The 16,435-nt window shown below is 40.1% G+C and overlaps 6 protein-coding genes across 6 annotated transcripts; 2 read left to right on the top strand and 4 right to left on the bottom strand.

Annotated features, from left to right (window-relative positions):
- Positions 1-525: 525 nt before the first annotated feature.
- On the top strand, positions 526-2,202 carry PKNH_0925700 (conserved Plasmodium protein, unknown function; the record flags this gene model as incomplete). The annotated part of the gene is made up of 3 exons (XM_002259246.1): positions 526-1,345; positions 1,696-1,767; positions 1,970-2,202. 3 exons carry the CDS (start codon positions 526-528, stop codon positions 2,200-2,202), a joined length of 1,125 nt encoding a protein of 374 aa, XP_002259282.1.
- A 504-nt stretch (positions 2,203-2,706) lies between these two features.
- Positions 2,707-5,084, bottom strand: PKNH_0925600 (uncharacterized protein; the record flags this gene model as incomplete). The annotated part of the gene is made up of 10 exons (XM_002259245.1): positions 2,707-2,765; positions 2,958-2,997; positions 3,101-3,145; positions 3,333-3,425; positions 3,568-3,695; positions 3,805-3,838; positions 4,033-4,122; positions 4,290-4,392; positions 4,650-4,858; positions 5,019-5,084. 10 exons carry the CDS (start codon positions 5,082-5,084, stop codon positions 2,707-2,709), a joined length of 867 nt encoding a protein of 288 aa, XP_002259281.1.
- A 1,905-nt stretch (positions 5,085-6,989) lies between these two features.
- Positions 6,990-10,394, bottom strand: PKNH_0925500 (protein disulfide-isomerase, putative; the record flags this gene model as incomplete). Its single annotated transcript, XM_002259244.1, has 15 exons — positions 6,990-7,085; positions 7,206-7,305; positions 7,467-7,524; positions 7,644-7,695; positions 7,844-7,912; positions 8,055-8,112; positions 8,274-8,355; positions 8,547-8,640; positions 8,760-8,846; positions 8,974-9,039; positions 9,182-9,272; positions 9,478-9,564; positions 9,679-9,752; positions 9,916-10,018; positions 10,240-10,394. The coding sequence occupies 15 exons, from the start codon at positions 10,392-10,394 to the stop codon at positions 6,990-6,992; spliced, it is 1,272 nt and encodes a 423-aa protein (XP_002259280.1).
- Positions 10,395-11,101: 707 nt separating this feature from the next.
- PKNH_0925400 (conserved Plasmodium protein, unknown function) lies at positions 11,102-11,928 on the bottom strand (the record flags this gene model as incomplete). Its single annotated transcript, XM_002259243.1, has 3 exons — positions 11,102-11,236; positions 11,423-11,608; positions 11,779-11,928. The coding sequence occupies 3 exons, from the start codon at positions 11,926-11,928 to the stop codon at positions 11,102-11,104; spliced, it is 471 nt and encodes a 156-aa protein (XP_002259279.1).
- A 1,297-nt stretch (positions 11,929-13,225) lies between these two features.
- PKNH_0925300 (tRNA (guanine-N(7)-)-methyltransferase, putative) lies at positions 13,226-14,083 on the top strand (the record flags this gene model as incomplete). The annotated part of the gene is made up of 1 exon (XM_002259242.1): positions 13,226-14,083. One exon carries the CDS (start codon positions 13,226-13,228, stop codon positions 14,081-14,083), a length of 858 nt encoding a protein of 285 aa, XP_002259278.1.
- Positions 14,084-14,874: 791 nt separating this feature from the next.
- On the bottom strand, positions 14,875-15,225 carry PKNH_0925200 (conserved Plasmodium protein, unknown function; the record flags this gene model as incomplete). Its single annotated transcript, XM_002259241.1, has 2 exons — positions 14,875-15,011; positions 15,150-15,225. 2 exons carry the CDS (start codon positions 15,223-15,225, stop codon positions 14,875-14,877), a joined length of 213 nt encoding a protein of 70 aa, XP_002259277.1.
- Between the last annotated feature and the right edge of the window lie 1,210 nt (positions 15,226-16,435).

The following is a 16,435-nucleotide window of genomic DNA, read 5'->3' as shown; positions in this document are numbered from 1 at the left end:
TCCTACGTGGGCGTGTCTTCTCCATTTGTGAGACTGTCGCAATGGACCTGTCCCACATTTATGCACGTAAATGTGCACACGTGCATCTGTATTTTTTTTTTTTTTTTTTTTTTTTTTTTTTTTCTATATCCCCCATTTGGTCAACGACAAACTTATAAGCATAAACAAAATGAAGCAAAAGTAATGCCTCTTAGATTTATCGTTACGAGCTCTGCCTGTTCGTCGCGCAGGTAAGAACTGGGATTTTTTTTTTTTTTTTTTTTTTCTCTACTTTTTGGCTAGCTGATTAGCCAATTTATTGTGCCTTAATTTGTGCATCCTATAAAAAAGCGGTAGGAAGTATGGACTCCCTGCACATGATATTTTTGTTGTTACACGTTTGGTTCGATTAACGGAGGAAAGAGAAAATACAGAAAGTCCAATGGGGGCACGGTGACGGAGGAACAACCGACAAAAAGTGGCAAACTCGCGCCGAATTGTATTCTTCATCCTGATGAAGAACCTCTCTCCAGTTTTTTAGACGAAATGATAAAAAAAGAAGAATCTATGACCCTGTCCACAGAGCAGGGTGGTGATCACACCAAGTGTGAGGATGGAAAAAGAGAAAGTAATGATAACTACAGGGAATTCGACAGTACGAACAGTGTTGGTTGTGAGGGCGCCTACAACTCCGACATCTGTGAAGATGACTCCACGTGCGCCTCCTCCATCGGGAAAAGCGTTTACATCATAAACGCCAGCTTTAGTAAGATAAAGAAAAACCTGCATGATATAAATGAAGCCATTCACTTGCATATCGATTCGGAGGGAGAAACGGGGGATGAGTTCAGCGGCGAACTGGACGACCAATCTGACGGCACGACCATCTCCAGCGACGACAGCAGCATTGTGAAGACATTCAATGCTTATAACGGTAATAGAGAAAATGTGGATGGCGTGGATGATGATGATCATAACGACGGTGAAGACAGGAAAAGGAGCAAGGAATTACAGCTACTGCTAAACAACGTAATAAACACCAAGTTGGAAAAAAAAAAAATTGCCACCCTTGACATCATTGACGAGTGCATATCTATTAAGAAGCATTACAACTCCATTGCGGAGAAGAGACACGAAGGGGAGGAGGAAGACAACTGTGCGTTCGTTGTGGATGGGGTTCCCCGAGGAATCAGCTACGCACAGAGTGTGGACATGCACAAGGTTGAAAATTTAGACGATCTGTTAGAAGGCATGGCGGCGTGTGAGGCGGGGGGAGAAGCGGCGGGAGACTTTGACGCGGACTCGGACGCGCCGCCAGGCTTCGATATGGTGAACTTGAAGGACCCCGGTGCGGTTGGCAGTGAAGGTGGGGCGAAGCGAAAAGAAAGGCAAAAAAATATAGGCAAAAAAATAAGGCAAAAAAATAAGGCAAAAAAATAAGGCAAAAAATATAGGCAAAAAATACAGGCAAAAAATATAGGCAAAAAAATAAGGCAAAAAATATAGGCAAAAAAATAAGGCAAAAAAATAAGGCAAAAAAATAAGGCAAAAAATAAGGCAAAAAATAAGGCAAAAAATATAGGCAAAAAATATAGGCAAAAAATATAGGCAAAAAAATAAGGCAAAAAAATAAGGCAAAAAAATAAGGCAAAAAAATAAGGCGCAAAGGAACGCGCGTAGAGCCTCATCGAAAATGTTCATTTCTCCCCCGTTCAGACGAAGCGGCAAGCGAGGCTAGCTCCGCGGAACCCCCAACGGAACACATCTCCACGGTGAAGCGGCTCACTGGTAATAAGTTCAGCCGACAAAAGCGCTCCTCTCTGTAGACATATTATTTATCACTGCATATGTATTGTCTCTTCGCCGTAAACATTTAAGCATAGTTGTACAAATGAACCAGGAGGGAAGTACAGCCCAGTGAAGATTCTGCATCCACCTTGTATGAGAAGAAAAATAAAAAAAATTATTTCACCCCCACCCAAAATTGCAGACTGTCTACAAAATTTTAAGAACTCCAAAAAATATAGAAAAGACATACTGACTTATCCAATAATTTTTTTTCTAAAAAAGGAGAAACAGCTTGTTCAATTTTTAAGAAGAAAAAAGAAGCTCTTCTACTGTGTGTTGCACGCTGGTTTCCTCCTTTCTTATCTTCTCTTTTGCCTCTCATTTATTCTTTGCAAGCGTGCCCTTTACGGAATGTTTTACGACCAGGATTTGTGACACAGCTGTACATATATGTAGGGCTAGCTGTAAGCATCTCCTCGTAGCTATACACCCATGGGTGCACACCCTGATGGCACCCGCTTGGTGAAAAAAAAATTTTAAATTCATCGAGTCTGCATTACACGAGAGGACTTAAAAAAGGGGCAAAGAGATCAAAGTGGGTAAAGATGGTAACGGGTGCAAATACTCAAAGAGGAAAAAAAAAAAAGACGAAACGTAAAGGAAAAAATAGGTGAACAGTAGAAAGCTACGAAGCTACATATTTGTGCACTTGTAAAAACACATGCGCATGTGGTAGGGGACAAATGAAAAGGAAAAGGGAAAAGGTCGAAGTGGCAGGCAAAAAAATACACACGCTGTAGTGAATGAAGCGACAAAGCTACGCCGAACATTTTGTGAAAGGCACTTTTTTAAAATATTTAAAAAAAAAAAAAAAAAAAAAAAAAATGCGTTCTTAAAATTTAAATGACCCAAAGAAGGAAAGGGGATAACAAAATGAATTTATGGCATGATTGGTTTGGTGAAGACGGTAACATTTTCGCAGGTTCCTCCGAATTTTTCTACAAATGAAGGGGGGGGGGGGGGAGAAAAAGTGGCAAATAGAGGAGATGGATGTGGTGAAGAGGAGAGGCAGTGGAGTCGTATGGGGGAGAAATATCCCTACACACAACAACATTCGAAATTCCCTCGCTACTCAATGGACAAAGAAAATATTCATATAATTTTCATAATGTGCCCTTCTGTCAAGTTACTCTCTAATTGGTCCAGGTCCACTTGCTCCAGGAGTCGTTTCTACAAGGTAGAGAAAAAGAAAAATAGGAGTACAGATGAGAGGAGAACGACATGATCCAGACAACGGTGTGAAAACAAAGCGAATGAAAAGGCTTTCCCTTACATCTATCTCCGATGAAGAGATTGTTATCTTTTGCTGAGTTACGACCTGCGAAGGGGTATGTGTGTGGGTGGGTTGGTAGAGAGAAACATAAGTGGGATGGTAAGCGTCACAGTAATGGGTACAGAGTAGGAGGTACACCCAATCGGAAGGGAAAAAGTGGGAAAGGACACGACTATTTCGATAATATCCATCACAGCCACCACAGGGTACATCGCCGTCTGAAGTAACTAACCGGAATAATTGATTTCAACATATGCCACATGCCCGTTACAAAAAGAGGGGCGCTCAGGACTAACATCTTAGATAACCTCGACCGGTAATTACACTGAAGGGGAAATGATAGAAAATTAAACTTTGAATGGGAATTTGATTCATGTGAGGCGTATGTGCGGGATTTTCGTTAACCACCACATTCTCTCTTCTCTCATTTTCCCTCATTTGCTTTCGTGTCCTCCTCCGTCCATTACACTGAGGCACTTGGAAATATCCTTTAACGTCCCGATGGGGATATTCAGCACGCCACAGGAAGACAAGTCAATTACGACTCTCCATTGTTCTATTTTTCCTTCGATGAATAAATTAGATATAATGAATTCTGCAATAGAAAGGTGGGGACGAGATCAATTGAGATGGGTTTAGTAAAGATACAAACGGTTCCACATGTAAATCATCCAAGAACGTAATAAAAATAGAGAACTCGTTACCCATCCAGTAGTATGCCACCTTCAAAACGTCTTTCTGTGATGAAAAAAAAAAAAAAATAAACATGCAAAGTGTATCCAAATTAAAAAAACATATCCTACCATTTTCATCAGCTGGGAAAGGGGGTGTTTCCAGGAAGACACAAAATCGAAAACATAATATTCCCTTCATGGAGGGAACCACAATCACCCAACATATACAGCTTCCCTACGACATATGCTTTTCCTTACCGTATCGGCAGAAATGAAGTTTTTACAGTTGATAATAATTATGGGGTGCATTTGTTTATCCCTCCCGTGAACGTATATATATCCCTTTTTCTGGAATAAAAAAAATTGGTGGAAAAATAGAGGGGAAAAAATGGAGGGAAATGGAACTACGTTCTTACTATATTGTCGTCTTATTGACCATCCGATTGGGCAACCATAAGACCCCTCAGATGTTTTTCCCCCCGATCGCAATTTTAGCAAAGTGTCTTCCACCTTACCAACATATCCTGCACTTCTTCGTACTTCACAGGGAGATTCTCATGTCGCCACTCCAAGTGCCTTATCATGTCGTAGTAGCATTTTTCAAAATTGAATTCGTTTCTGCGGTGTGTATGTAACATATGCGTGTGTGTAATGTGTAAGTACGTATATATGTATGCACGTATGTATGTACGTATATATGTATGTATATATGTACGTATATATGTATATATGTATGTGTATACACATATGTATGTGTGTATGTGGGGCGGCGTCGGCAACGAGTCCACAAGTAAGAGTAACCCCCATATACCAACATACGTGTACTCTTCACCATGATCATGTAGATACACCCCTTTGTGATGAACTTGGCTTACCCTTGCAGAAAGCGGAGCACATAATTATCATCCGCAAAAATGGTATTTTTGAAATGAGACTCATAGGTTTCCCCCCCTTGTACATCCTTCTCTTTTTTTTTTAAATTATTTACATGATCCTTTAGTTCCTGTATTTTCTCCTTTTCGAACTCATCCAATTCTTTGCCACAGAAAATGTACCTTAAGCTTTTGTGCTGATTCTTGTGGTGCTACAAGTGGGGGAGGAGGGATGTCATTACTAAATGGGTCCCACTTGGCATTAGAAAATATGTGGGGGTATTCGATGTGTATCTATTCACCGAGTTAACTGATTAAGTTCGGTAAGGTGGGTGGTTCTTTTTTTTTTTTTTTTTTTTTTTTTTTTTTTACGAATTTAATTTCCTCCTCAGTGGGCTCATACATCAAGACTTTCTGTGATATATATTCGGACACCATCGTGCTGTTATTTATCGTTTATCCGCCTTGCAACGACTGGGGGGCCCCGATTCGTCTATCTGCGAAGGTGCAAAGAGGGAAGAGGCATATGTTCTACTGTCGGCGGGTCGTTCCCAATTTAGCTCCCTTTTGAATGCCATTTGGTTTGCATTTTTTCTTAAATGGAGAAAAATGTGCGAAAAACAAATCAGGGCAAAGTTGAAAGGAGCAAAATTATTATCTTACGTTTTGAACAATTGACGCTTTAGTTCGCTGAATACGGTTGCAGCTGAACCGGTGTGTAGGTGCGTGTGCGGTGTAGGTGTGCGTGCGCTGTGAGCGATACCCACTTAGCGCTACTTGAGCCTACACTTCTACACGTACTCAAACGGCTACCGAATGGGATGGTAACTCATGCAGTGAAAAATAAAAAGGTGAACGCTGCAGGGTAGAAGGTAAGCACAGCCACGTAGAAAACAAATGAAGAAGTTCGGTGTGTAGAAAAAACGTTACAAACGCGACTTAGAAGTGGAGTGCCTCTCTTTTCAATGTTTGTTCTTCATTTCGGGAAAAAAAAAAAAAAAAGAAAAAAAAGAAAAAAGAAAAAAAGAACGGATGAAAAAACGAATGGGTGGAACAACGGGGCGAAGGCAAAATATACCTGTAACTCTCGCAGTAAAAACGAAACACGAACATCAAAAGGCTATCTATTTTTTTTTTTTTTTTTTTATTCAGGTGAAAAATGTATACACTATTAAATGATTTTTTTTTCGGTTAAGTATAGATAAATCTATTGCACTGCGTTATCCTGAACTTCAAAAAGAAGAAAAAAAAAAAAAAAAAAAAAAAAAAGGGGCACATTTAAACACTAAGTGTTAGTGAAGTTTTGCTAATTTGTGGCATTGACCCTTCACTATTCAACATTTCACTGTTCACTATTTTTTTTTTTTTTTTCTTTTTGAAGAAACGTTAATTTTTTTTTTTTTCTTAGTTCTTTTCCTTTTTTTTTTTTTTTTTTTTTTTTTTCCGGCAGCTGTACATTTGCAGTGTACATTTTTTCTACGCATGTAGTGAACACCCCGTAGAGCATGCTTCGCTTTTTCTTCGTTGGCCAGTTTGGAAGTCCCCCATGGGTGTAAAAAGTTCACCTCCACATGGTCAAATGAAAATAGGAAGAGAAGCCTATGTGCAATCGTGGCTGCAAGCGTATGTACATAGGCAAACGTGTGTAAACACGCCGGTGAAATATCACTGTTGTATTAACTTTTTTTTTTTTTCTTTTTTCTTTTTTTTTTTTGCGTCCCCACGGGAGGAAATAATAATTTTCCACCTCTTTCCCCCTGTGTACCAACTCACCACTGTGACATAAGGAGGAAGAGGCTTCTCCCTCTAAAGGCAAAGAAGTGAGTTGATATAGGGACTTCAAGCCTCCAACTTGGAAGATCGAAAAACCTACACACCCCATCGCGGCATTTTGCCGGGTAGTTAAAACTTCCCCAAGGGGCCCCCCCCAAAAAAAAAAAGAAAAAAAAAAAAAAAAAAAAAAAAAAAAAAAGGATCACGTGCCAACTAAATGGCTGCTACATATGCAATAGTGCATCCTTCCTCTCGAATTAAAAAATGAAGGTGTAAGGTCTTCATCTGACGTAACAACCATATGTGTGTGTAACTCATGCAGTGGTGCGACACTTTACGAAGTTGCTATATCGTTAAAAAAAAAAAGAAAGCTTATGGTGTTCTTCCCCTTTGCATATGTGTAAGAAATTGCAACCTCATCCAGAAGTGTCCCGGGAACGACACGAAATGAAAAAACAAACTAAAAAATGGAGCAACTGCGAAAGCAAACGAACAAACAAACAAACAAAGGAACGAATCGATGTTCCTAATATGGCATCGCCTCTTTGTCTTATGTTTGCCTTGCTTCACTTAGTTTTTTTTTTTCTCCTTTGCACGGGCTGCCGTCTCTGGACTATTTATGAATTTATAAATCGTGTGCACTACCAAAACGCTCGTCATTATTATCTGCTCCGAAAAGGGGGTGTGACGATCATGGGATAGGGGTGGGGAAAAATCTGGAGTGGCAAAACCGTAGTATGGCGAGGCGGTACGCACATCTGCGCAAAGCGAACACAGAAGACGTACCATAATGATGAAGCAGATGAACCCAATGAAGGAAGTCAAATCCGTTTTAAAGGCCTTTTCAATGATGTAATTTATGTGCTTCTTAAGCTGGGTTAATAATCTGTAAAGGGGTGGGGAAGAAAAGATTGACGGGAAGTGCCACAATTATACACATGGGAAAACCGCTACGTCATACAGCTAGCTAAAAAAAAAAAAAAAAAAAAAAAAAAAAAAAAAGGGAATTTATTCATTCAACCATTTAATTACAACTGCTTGCCATACATGGTCGATTTCGTAAACGTTTCGGTCTTGGGTTTAATGCTTCCCTTCATAATTTGATCTGCACACAATGGGGGCAATTACACCATTAATCCATGAAACAGTGTAGTGGCTAAGTCTTTGTGGAAGTTCGTTTTGCACATCCCCCGCGTCACCACATGCGTGCTACCCATATAATACCTATTACGTCATCCAGGTGGTCTAAATCGAAATAATCCTCGAAGTAGTACTCCTGTCAAGGGAAAGAAAGAAAAGAACACATGTTCACATTTACGTTAACGTTCATACTCGTGCATACTCTCACCCGATACGCAAACGGACGAAGATGCTCCCTCCACACACATCCTCCTGTGGATTGAAACAAAATGGTCCAATCTTACGTGGGGACGTTTGCTGAAAACGATGATTTGTGGATACTTTCTTGCGTCGGTGCCATACAGCTCTAGGTTCTTCAGGCAAAAAAAAAAAAAAAAAAAAAAAAAAAAAAAAATTAGACTGTGCAAATATGCACACGGGAACAATTCTGACCCTCCCCCAACATAACAGCTCCTTATGGCATTATCCCATCTTTGGATTTTTTCCTTTTTTTACCTCTTCGTAGTACTTCCCGTCTATGTACGCAAAAATGAACTCTCCCAATCGTTTATGCCTTGAAAAAGAAGCGAAAGCAAGAACCCTAAATATGTTAGCATTATTGACACAAAGGGAGACTTCCACATTAGTAAGCAAACTGGGAATGGAGATTCAACTGCTACTTGGGAAGATATTATCCTTTCTGTCCTTCCCCTCTTTTTTTTTTTTTTTTTTTACCTCTTAGCATAATGCTTAAATTGGGAGAGATGTGCGCTAATCCCTTTTTGCAAGTCCAAGAGGAGTAGTATCATATTATTTCCTTCAATGGGATGGAAGTTGATTGATTGTGTATGTGCAGGACACATTTACATGACAGCCTGCGTTGCGAGACGGTATGCTTTCCCCTTTACGCTCGCATGTCTATTCACTCTATTTACTATTTGAAAGTGTATCATAAGTGTATACACATATATATTTTTTCTTTCTGCGCTTTTGTCCCTCCATTTATACCACTGCTCCTTAGGTTAAAAAAGGTGTGGTGGTCAACTTTGCTCACTAAGGGGAACCGATTTTTATTCATAAAAGACTTCAGCTCCTCAAAGTCCTGTAAATAAATTAGCAGAAAGGGGGAAATAAAAAAGACGCGAAAAGAAACAAAAACGATTTGCACTTTTAATTATTGGCTTGCCCCCCCCTCTATCGGTGAAGAAATTGAGGACTTACGATTTTGTTTAGGTCATAAGTCGCATGGTCATCTACCCCTCGAATGTGCAAGTGGTTTTCCTTGATGATTAACTTGTCGCACAGCTCCTGAAGGGGAAGCGCAAAAAAAAAAATACACACATATACTAAGTGCACGTGTCGACGAAAGCCATTCTAATCATTGCTCTGAAAGCTCTTCTGTCCACGCAGACAAACATTTGCCCTTCCATTTAACCCTATTCTTAATGTTAATAAAGTAGCATTCCTCGCTATACAACTTTGCCGCCTTCATTAAGTCGTCCTAGTGGAGGGAAATAAAAGGAGGGAAAAAAATTACATCAATGTATGTTATTGCTCCTTCATGCGAGTTATTTATTCCCGCTGTTGCTTCGCTCTTTTTCTACTTTTCGCTTTTTTTTTTTTTTTTTTTTTTTTTTTTTTACACTTAGATTTTCTGAACAAGTCAGAAAAAAGTTGTCCTCCGTTTGGAACGAATTTAACTCTTCCTCCGAATGGACAGCCAAAAAGACTGGCCTATTTTTCATGCCGGGAAAATGCATCAATAATAGTATGAACGGGTAAGGTAATTTTAAACACACACACAAAAAAAGCTAGTTCAAGATGGAAAACAAACAATATATAGCGTATTTGCACGGGCCCACTTGTATAAAGTGGCCAATGGGCAAAAAGACATTTATTATTTTTTTTTTTTTTTGCAAAAGTTTGCTTCTTCTTTTACGTTGTGACATAATTTATCCATTTTTTTATAGAGCGCTCATCGTTCGTGGTGTACGAGTAGGTTGAGAGTAATTCGTGTCCCTTAAACCTGTGGTGGTGAGGTGGAAGGTGGGTGGTCACACGGACAAGTGACGCGCCATGGAAATGGCATGAACAGATGGTCGAATGAGATGCAGTGGCATTGATGTACTTATCTACTTACAGTTTCAATTGGGGTATCTTTAAAACGTCGTACTGTTCGCAAATGCGCCGTCCATTTGTGTCATCGCAGTTAACCTACATGGAAGGGTATCATTTTTTTTTTTTTTCTCAGTCACCATTGAGAGGAAATGTGTGCAGAGGAACAAACTCATGGGACGGCTGCTACCAATTGTCCCATCCGAGTAGGTTACGATGTACCATGCCAAGGATGACTCACTATATGCATACTGTCGATTACCTCTCCAAAATACACCCTTCTTTTATCATCACTTTGTACGTCAATTTTTACATTCATTATGGTGCTCCATATGCGCTTGCAGTGCACGCACTGGGGGGCGTAACTTCATTCGTTCGGAAAGGGGTGCACATGGGAATGAAAAGGGAGTAGACATGTGTGCATACAAGGAACGTAACGTAAGAGGGGAAATGCACTTTACGTTTCACAGAAAAATGGAGAGAAAGTATGATTTATACATACTAGCTCGCATATAGGTCTACACAATGCCGCTTTACATGAACGTTTTGTTTTTTTGTTCTTTTTTGTTTTTCCCGTCTGCCTTACAATTTTACAAGCCAATACTCATTTGTGTCAAAAACGGTTTGAACATTATCCGCGTCAATTTTGAGGAGGTCACCTTGGGGGTAGGGTAGCTTGGAGTTCGAGCAAGCTAAGGAGAAGAGCAGGAATGAACTCCAAAGGAGGAGGTTGCCCATCATTTTGCGGCTCTGTGAGTAAGATACAATTTTGTAACTCCGCCCCGTCGTTATCTCCCGCTTTTCTGTTCCCTTTTCAGGCGCTAGCTTGGAATAAACTTAACTGGCGAGCGTTGTGTTGGGGGGTTGAGGGAAGAGGCATGAGAACTTTTTTTTCCCCCTCCCTGTCGTACACACGAGGAAGGTTGTTCGTTATTAGTAACTGGCAGTTTTCCGTAACTGTGAACATGTTCGCATGGGTGACTACTTTTTATTATTTATTATTTTTCCCATCATGTTGCGTATGCACATTTGAGTGTTATAAACGAATGAGTCAAGGAAAAATAAAATAAAAAGCAAAAATGGAATGCGCACTTGGTAGGGTGTACGAATTAGGAGGAAAATATATATTAAAAAAAAAAAAATGAAGCCACGTGAGCAGAGGCATATACCATGAAGTGTTACACATTGGTACGGATTACCAAGTATGTCATTCAAATAAAAAAAAAAAAAAAAAAATTTGTCCAAATAAAAGCGAGAAAATTACATGAACACAAAAAAAAAAAAAAAAAAAAAAAAAAAAAAAAGAGAGCCGTGTTGAAGAACATCCAGTTGATGTGTACCTTCTAAACTATAAGTTCGGTTTCTCAGTTGTTCTTAACTTTACATATTGCTGTGCTACATGGGAATGCAGTTCTACATGTTCTCAATTATGACATTCCCACATTTCACTACAAATTCACGTTATTCAAAAATCGATAAAATGGACCCCTTTCCTTTACACACAGAATGGTCGGATCGCCTTTGGAGTCTTCCTTCAACGTCCCACTCACAATTTTATACTTTAGCATGTATTTTATGGTATTCTGCAAAAGGGAGGGGAAAATGAGCGGGTGAAAATGCGAAGAACCGAAGGATGGGATGCAAACAGAGGAACTTCTCCATTCGGGCAACAACGCATCGTAGGTAACCATCACAGTGGTGTCCCCACTACTGGGAAATCCATTTCCCTTATGGGTTAACCATTTTATAGGCGGTTACGTTGCATATACCTTTAAGTTTATGTGAAAAATGCGGAAAATAAAATCGTCGCCGTGATTCAAATACACATAATCATTAATGTTGCAAAAAAATTTGTCATACAGATTTTTAAATATGTGTAAGTTGAATTTCTTGTATCTTTTCTGCCTACTCCATAGGACTCTGTTTTTGTCGAAGGGGTCGATTATTCCTACCACCTGAGGGGGAATGTGTGTGGGGGATGAGGAGGAGGAGGATGTGTGAGTTTGTTCCACTTATCTGGTTATGGATAGCCACGCGAGTACTGCTCCTCTTCATTATCAACACGTTAATCGAACTGTCATTCGAATTACGCTTCTTTTTTTTTTTCCCCCCCCCCTTTTCCTACCGCGTATTTAAAGTGCTTCTGATTTTCCTTACTGTTCGCCAAGGCATACGAGCCAAACTGTAGAACATTGCAAATTTTTCGTCCCCAAGCGAATTGGTCACCGTAGGATAAGAACGGAAAAATAAGAAAGACGAGTATGCCTCTCCACATGGTTATAGTAATGTGTCAATTTGTATCCCCCACGGGACATCCCTTACATTATATAACGCGATGATAACGCGATGATTACGCGATGATAACGCGATGATAACGCGATGATTACGCAATGATTACGCAATGATTACGCAATGATTACGCAATGAGGTTGCTCTTCACGAACAATATAACGTGTAAAAGGCTTTTATCCTGAGGTCGACCTCTCCGGGTAAGTAATCACAATTGAAGGAAACAACTTGTATGGCATATGTTTCCATACACCCCTCTTTTGGTATATCATCTAGGGGCACCTTAGCTAAGCTGTCCATGTGCTACAAGTCCTTCACATTTACATAAAACAACGCTGGAATACTATACTGGATGGAGGAGAAAAAATTAATGCTCTTTCAGATTGGTAGATAGTTGCATGGCGTCTTTTTTCTTCCCCCCATGCTTTCTCTTCCTTTAAATGGTGAATCCACTAATTTTAGCGTTTCCTCATTTCTACAATTCTCCTTCTTGTGGATCTCGCCTTACGTCAGCATATGCAACTGAATCACTCGTTCGTTCTTTCCACTATGCAATGGTGTTGCGAAATGTTTGACAGCTACGAATGAGTTTTTCTTTTTGCCCCCTCCCTGCACGTATCCAAATGGATGGTGTGCCATCACAGGGGGGGGGTGGTGATTTTCAACAAGTATTTTGTCAAAGGTGTTTGATGTGGGAATTATGACTGGAGCTCACACCTGTCATTTTTTTTTTTTTTTTTTTTTTCCCTCCTATCGAATATGTACTATGCGGGCGTTCACATATTTGGCGAACTTTTTATACGAAAAAAAAAAAAAAAAAATTGCACCTGCTGTTGGGAGGATTTCTCTACCACGGGTGATTGCTTACCATAGTTGATGCGTCGAAATGTTCATACTCATCATTCCGTTTCCCTCTCCACCGATCTCTTGCCTACTTCTTTGGCTTCTCCCCTTTTTGCGACACGTTTCTGTGATGTATTGTTTGCAAAAGTGAGCCAATTAAATGACGAGGGGAGAAGGATGCCTCATGGGGAAGATTCAATCACGCTGACAACACTTCATCAAATGGAGATTTAAAAAAAAAAAAAAAAAAAAAAAAAAAATTCATCCAGTTGGCATTGTAAAATAGGGCTAACCCTTCTCTTCATATCGCACAAGGAAGGAAATAACCTTATGTGGAGAGCGGCGTATAGCAAACGCCAGATCATCACCTCGACGAACGTCCACGGGGAGAAATCCCAAATATCCGGCATTGTGAGGGGAGTCAAATTAACAAAGCCATAATGAAGAAGCACAAAGTGCCGTGTAAAAAGTTTTACAGACAGAGGGCCCACTGCAACCCCCTCTCGGACAGCTACATAAGGTACCCCTTGAATTGCAGCCACGTGGACTGGCGCGTTCACTACCCTCATTTGCCCTCCGAGGGGTGCAAAACACAAGTGGAAACGATCAACAGTGTAGAAACAAAGCATACCACCAACGTGACGGAGGAAGGGCGCATCGACCAAGACAGCCCGATCCTCCAACTGAACACTAACAAGTACCCCATCGACTATAACCAAGGTCCTCCCAAATATGCAACCCACGCACAAGTCACCATCCTAGATGTCGGATGTGGCTATGGAGGCCTGCTATTCGAGCTGAGCAAAGCCTTCCCAGATAAACTTATCCTAGGTATGGAAATAAGGGACAAAATTACCAACTACGTAGGAGAAAAAATCCACTCATACAGAAAAAATTACCCCCCTCAGTATAAGAACATTTCTGTCATTCGAACAAATGCGATGAAGTTTTTGCCGAATTATATAAAAAAAAATCAGATCGAAAAACTATTTTTTTGTTTTCCGGATCCACATTTTAAAAAGCAAAACTGGAGGAGAAGGACCATTACCATCGAGAACCTTTCCCTGTACTACTACCTACTTAAGACAGGTGGCTTAATTTATTTTATCACTGATGTGTATACGCTGTATTTGTGGGTGAAGTTCTGTTTTAGCAAGTATCCCAGCTTTCAGCTACTTAGCCCAGAAGAATGCCAAGACGATATTTGTGTGCAACTCATACATGGGAGCTCCGAGGAGTCTAAGCGGGTGCGCAGAAATCAGCAAGCGATGTACTTTTGCGTCGCGCGGAAGGTGTAACATGCGGATTGAGAGGGGCAAAGGGGTGATGTGTCCACATTGCGAAGTGGCTAGCAGACGGAGAAGAAAAAAGCCTCACACCACAGTTACAAAAAATAAAAAAAAATGTTATCCCCGGCCGGATGGGAGATCACGTCGTAGGGTTTTTTATATTCGAAGATTTTTTTTTTTTTTTTATTTACACTCGTTTCGAAATAGGAATATAGATTGAAAAAGTATATCTTGCAGGACAGGTTAGAAAAAAAAAAAAAAAAAAGCACAACTTACAGCCGCATGGGACGAATATATAAAAACACATGAAGGAGAAGAAGCATAGTTGAAACGACATGCACAGTTATTCATATACAAATTACATGTGTTGACGTACCCGTGTAGACATAACAAACAAAGAACACACAGGCCGGAAAAAAAAAAATTGCGAAGTATTGCCATCCCGCAGAGGGAAACATGAAAATGGAGAAGTTTGGGACATTTACATGGAGCATCACAGACCCCACTTTTACGACGATTAATCTATTTACCCCCACACCATTAATGGAGGACCTAAAAGGCGCAACATTTTCCCAGCTGGAAAAAAGACATGTCAAGATTGTCGTGCCTGCATACGTTGGTCGCCCATACACATACGTCCATCATGGCCGATGTGGAGGCACAAACGAAGCGAAATGTTCAATCATCTGAGTATTTCATGAAGAAGACTGTGGAGACAAAGCTGAAAGGTTTCTTCTCGATGATATTTTCCGTCACATGCTGTAGTGTGCATCCCCGTGGTTTCTTAACCAGAGAATCGTCTAACCTACCTTGTTCACTCGATGCTGGTCTTCGCGTAGGGGATAGAGTGCCTGCTTGTGAGGATCTTTGTGATTTATGCCGCAAAGGGTGCAGTCCGCGTACAGTCCATTATTAACCGACTGAACATCTTCCTTTCCTGTGCAACGAAAAAAAAAAAAAAAAAAAAGGTGGAGGGAGGAGAAGACGCATAAGGGATGTACACAGTTGTGCACTGTGAGAAAGATGCGTTGCATATTTTTCCCCTGTGTGGACATAAGGGAAGAAGTTATGTTACCTATTTTATCGCTTCCAACGGATCGGAGGGGATGCTTGCCCGGGCTAACCCCTTTGTGAGAATAGCAAGACCTCATTTTGAAGAATGGTTCGTGTATGGAGAAGCGGAAGTTTGTGAGGTTTCTTTAATGTCCGGTGGGATTAATATTTCGCGATGTTGTAAATATACCTGTGTACGTATGAACTAGTTTAAAAGTAATTAATTCGTGAATCGGTAAAGTGATGAGACGTGGAAGAATCTTTCTTTTCAGTTTTTTTTTTTTTTTTTACTTGTTTTAGTTGAACGTGTTTCAAGATAACATGTTTCACTTTAACGTGTCTGCTTTTTTAATCAATTAAATTTTTTACTCATTTGGAAGTGGAAAAAAAAAAAAAGAAAAAAAAAAAAAAATATATTGTAGTCAATACGTTGTAGAGGGAGACTAACCAAAAAAATTGCATGAACGGTTAATGTGAATTGGGATTTTTTTTTTTTTTTTTTTTTTTTTTTTTTTTCGCTAGTTAATGTAGGAGTGTGCATGTATCTAGAGGAATATGCATGCTTGTCATCCCATTTGCATTAATTTGGAAGTACCACATGTGTTGTTACATTTGTGTTTTGTTCTGTTTCATTTAATTATCTGTTTATTTCGTGTCCATTTGTTGATGGTGATTTCTGGTGACTTGTTGTTGCTTGGCTGCTACTCTCGGTGGCGTGCGCAGAGCTCGCCATTTTTTTTTTTTTTTTTTTTCTTTCTTTACGTGATGTGAAAGGGAGGAACACATGCAGAGGAAGTAGTACACAAAAATGAAAACGCAAAAATACACACACCTATGTATGTTTTTGTTTGCGCAGATGCGAGCTATTACAATCGCTTTTTTTTTTTTTGGACTTATTCGGAGAGAGACGAAATGTTTTCCGACTTGGCGCTTTTTACACGCCGCCATCGAGCCGTACCTTATCCGGCTCCTTCCCATCCTATGCTGACCAAACGAGTTAACCTCCTTCCGTCTGCATGGGTCTGTCCAGAATGAGAACCGTCGCAAAGGCCACCCTACTACATGTATCGTATGTGACGCCTCTCCGTTCAGAATTATGCCTGCTCGCCAAGACAGGCGTTTTATCACAAAGTGGTGCCAACACGAGAGGAACCCACACCAAGTGAAATGCTCCAAGAATCCTCTCTCTGGCATCGATAAACCTACCTTGTCATACACACGTGTGCATGCAAAATGTTAGGTAATTTTTTTTTTTTTATTTCTATTTGATCATCCCACAGGTGATACTACTTAAAAAATACCCTTCGG

Source organism: Plasmodium knowlesi, assembly GCF_000006355.2.
Source record: "Plasmodium knowlesi strain H genome assembly, chromosome: 9".
NCBI lineage: Eukaryota > Apicomplexa > Aconoidasida > Haemosporida > Plasmodiidae > Plasmodium > Plasmodium knowlesi.
This window is presented reverse-complemented; position numbering and strand designations above follow the sequence as displayed.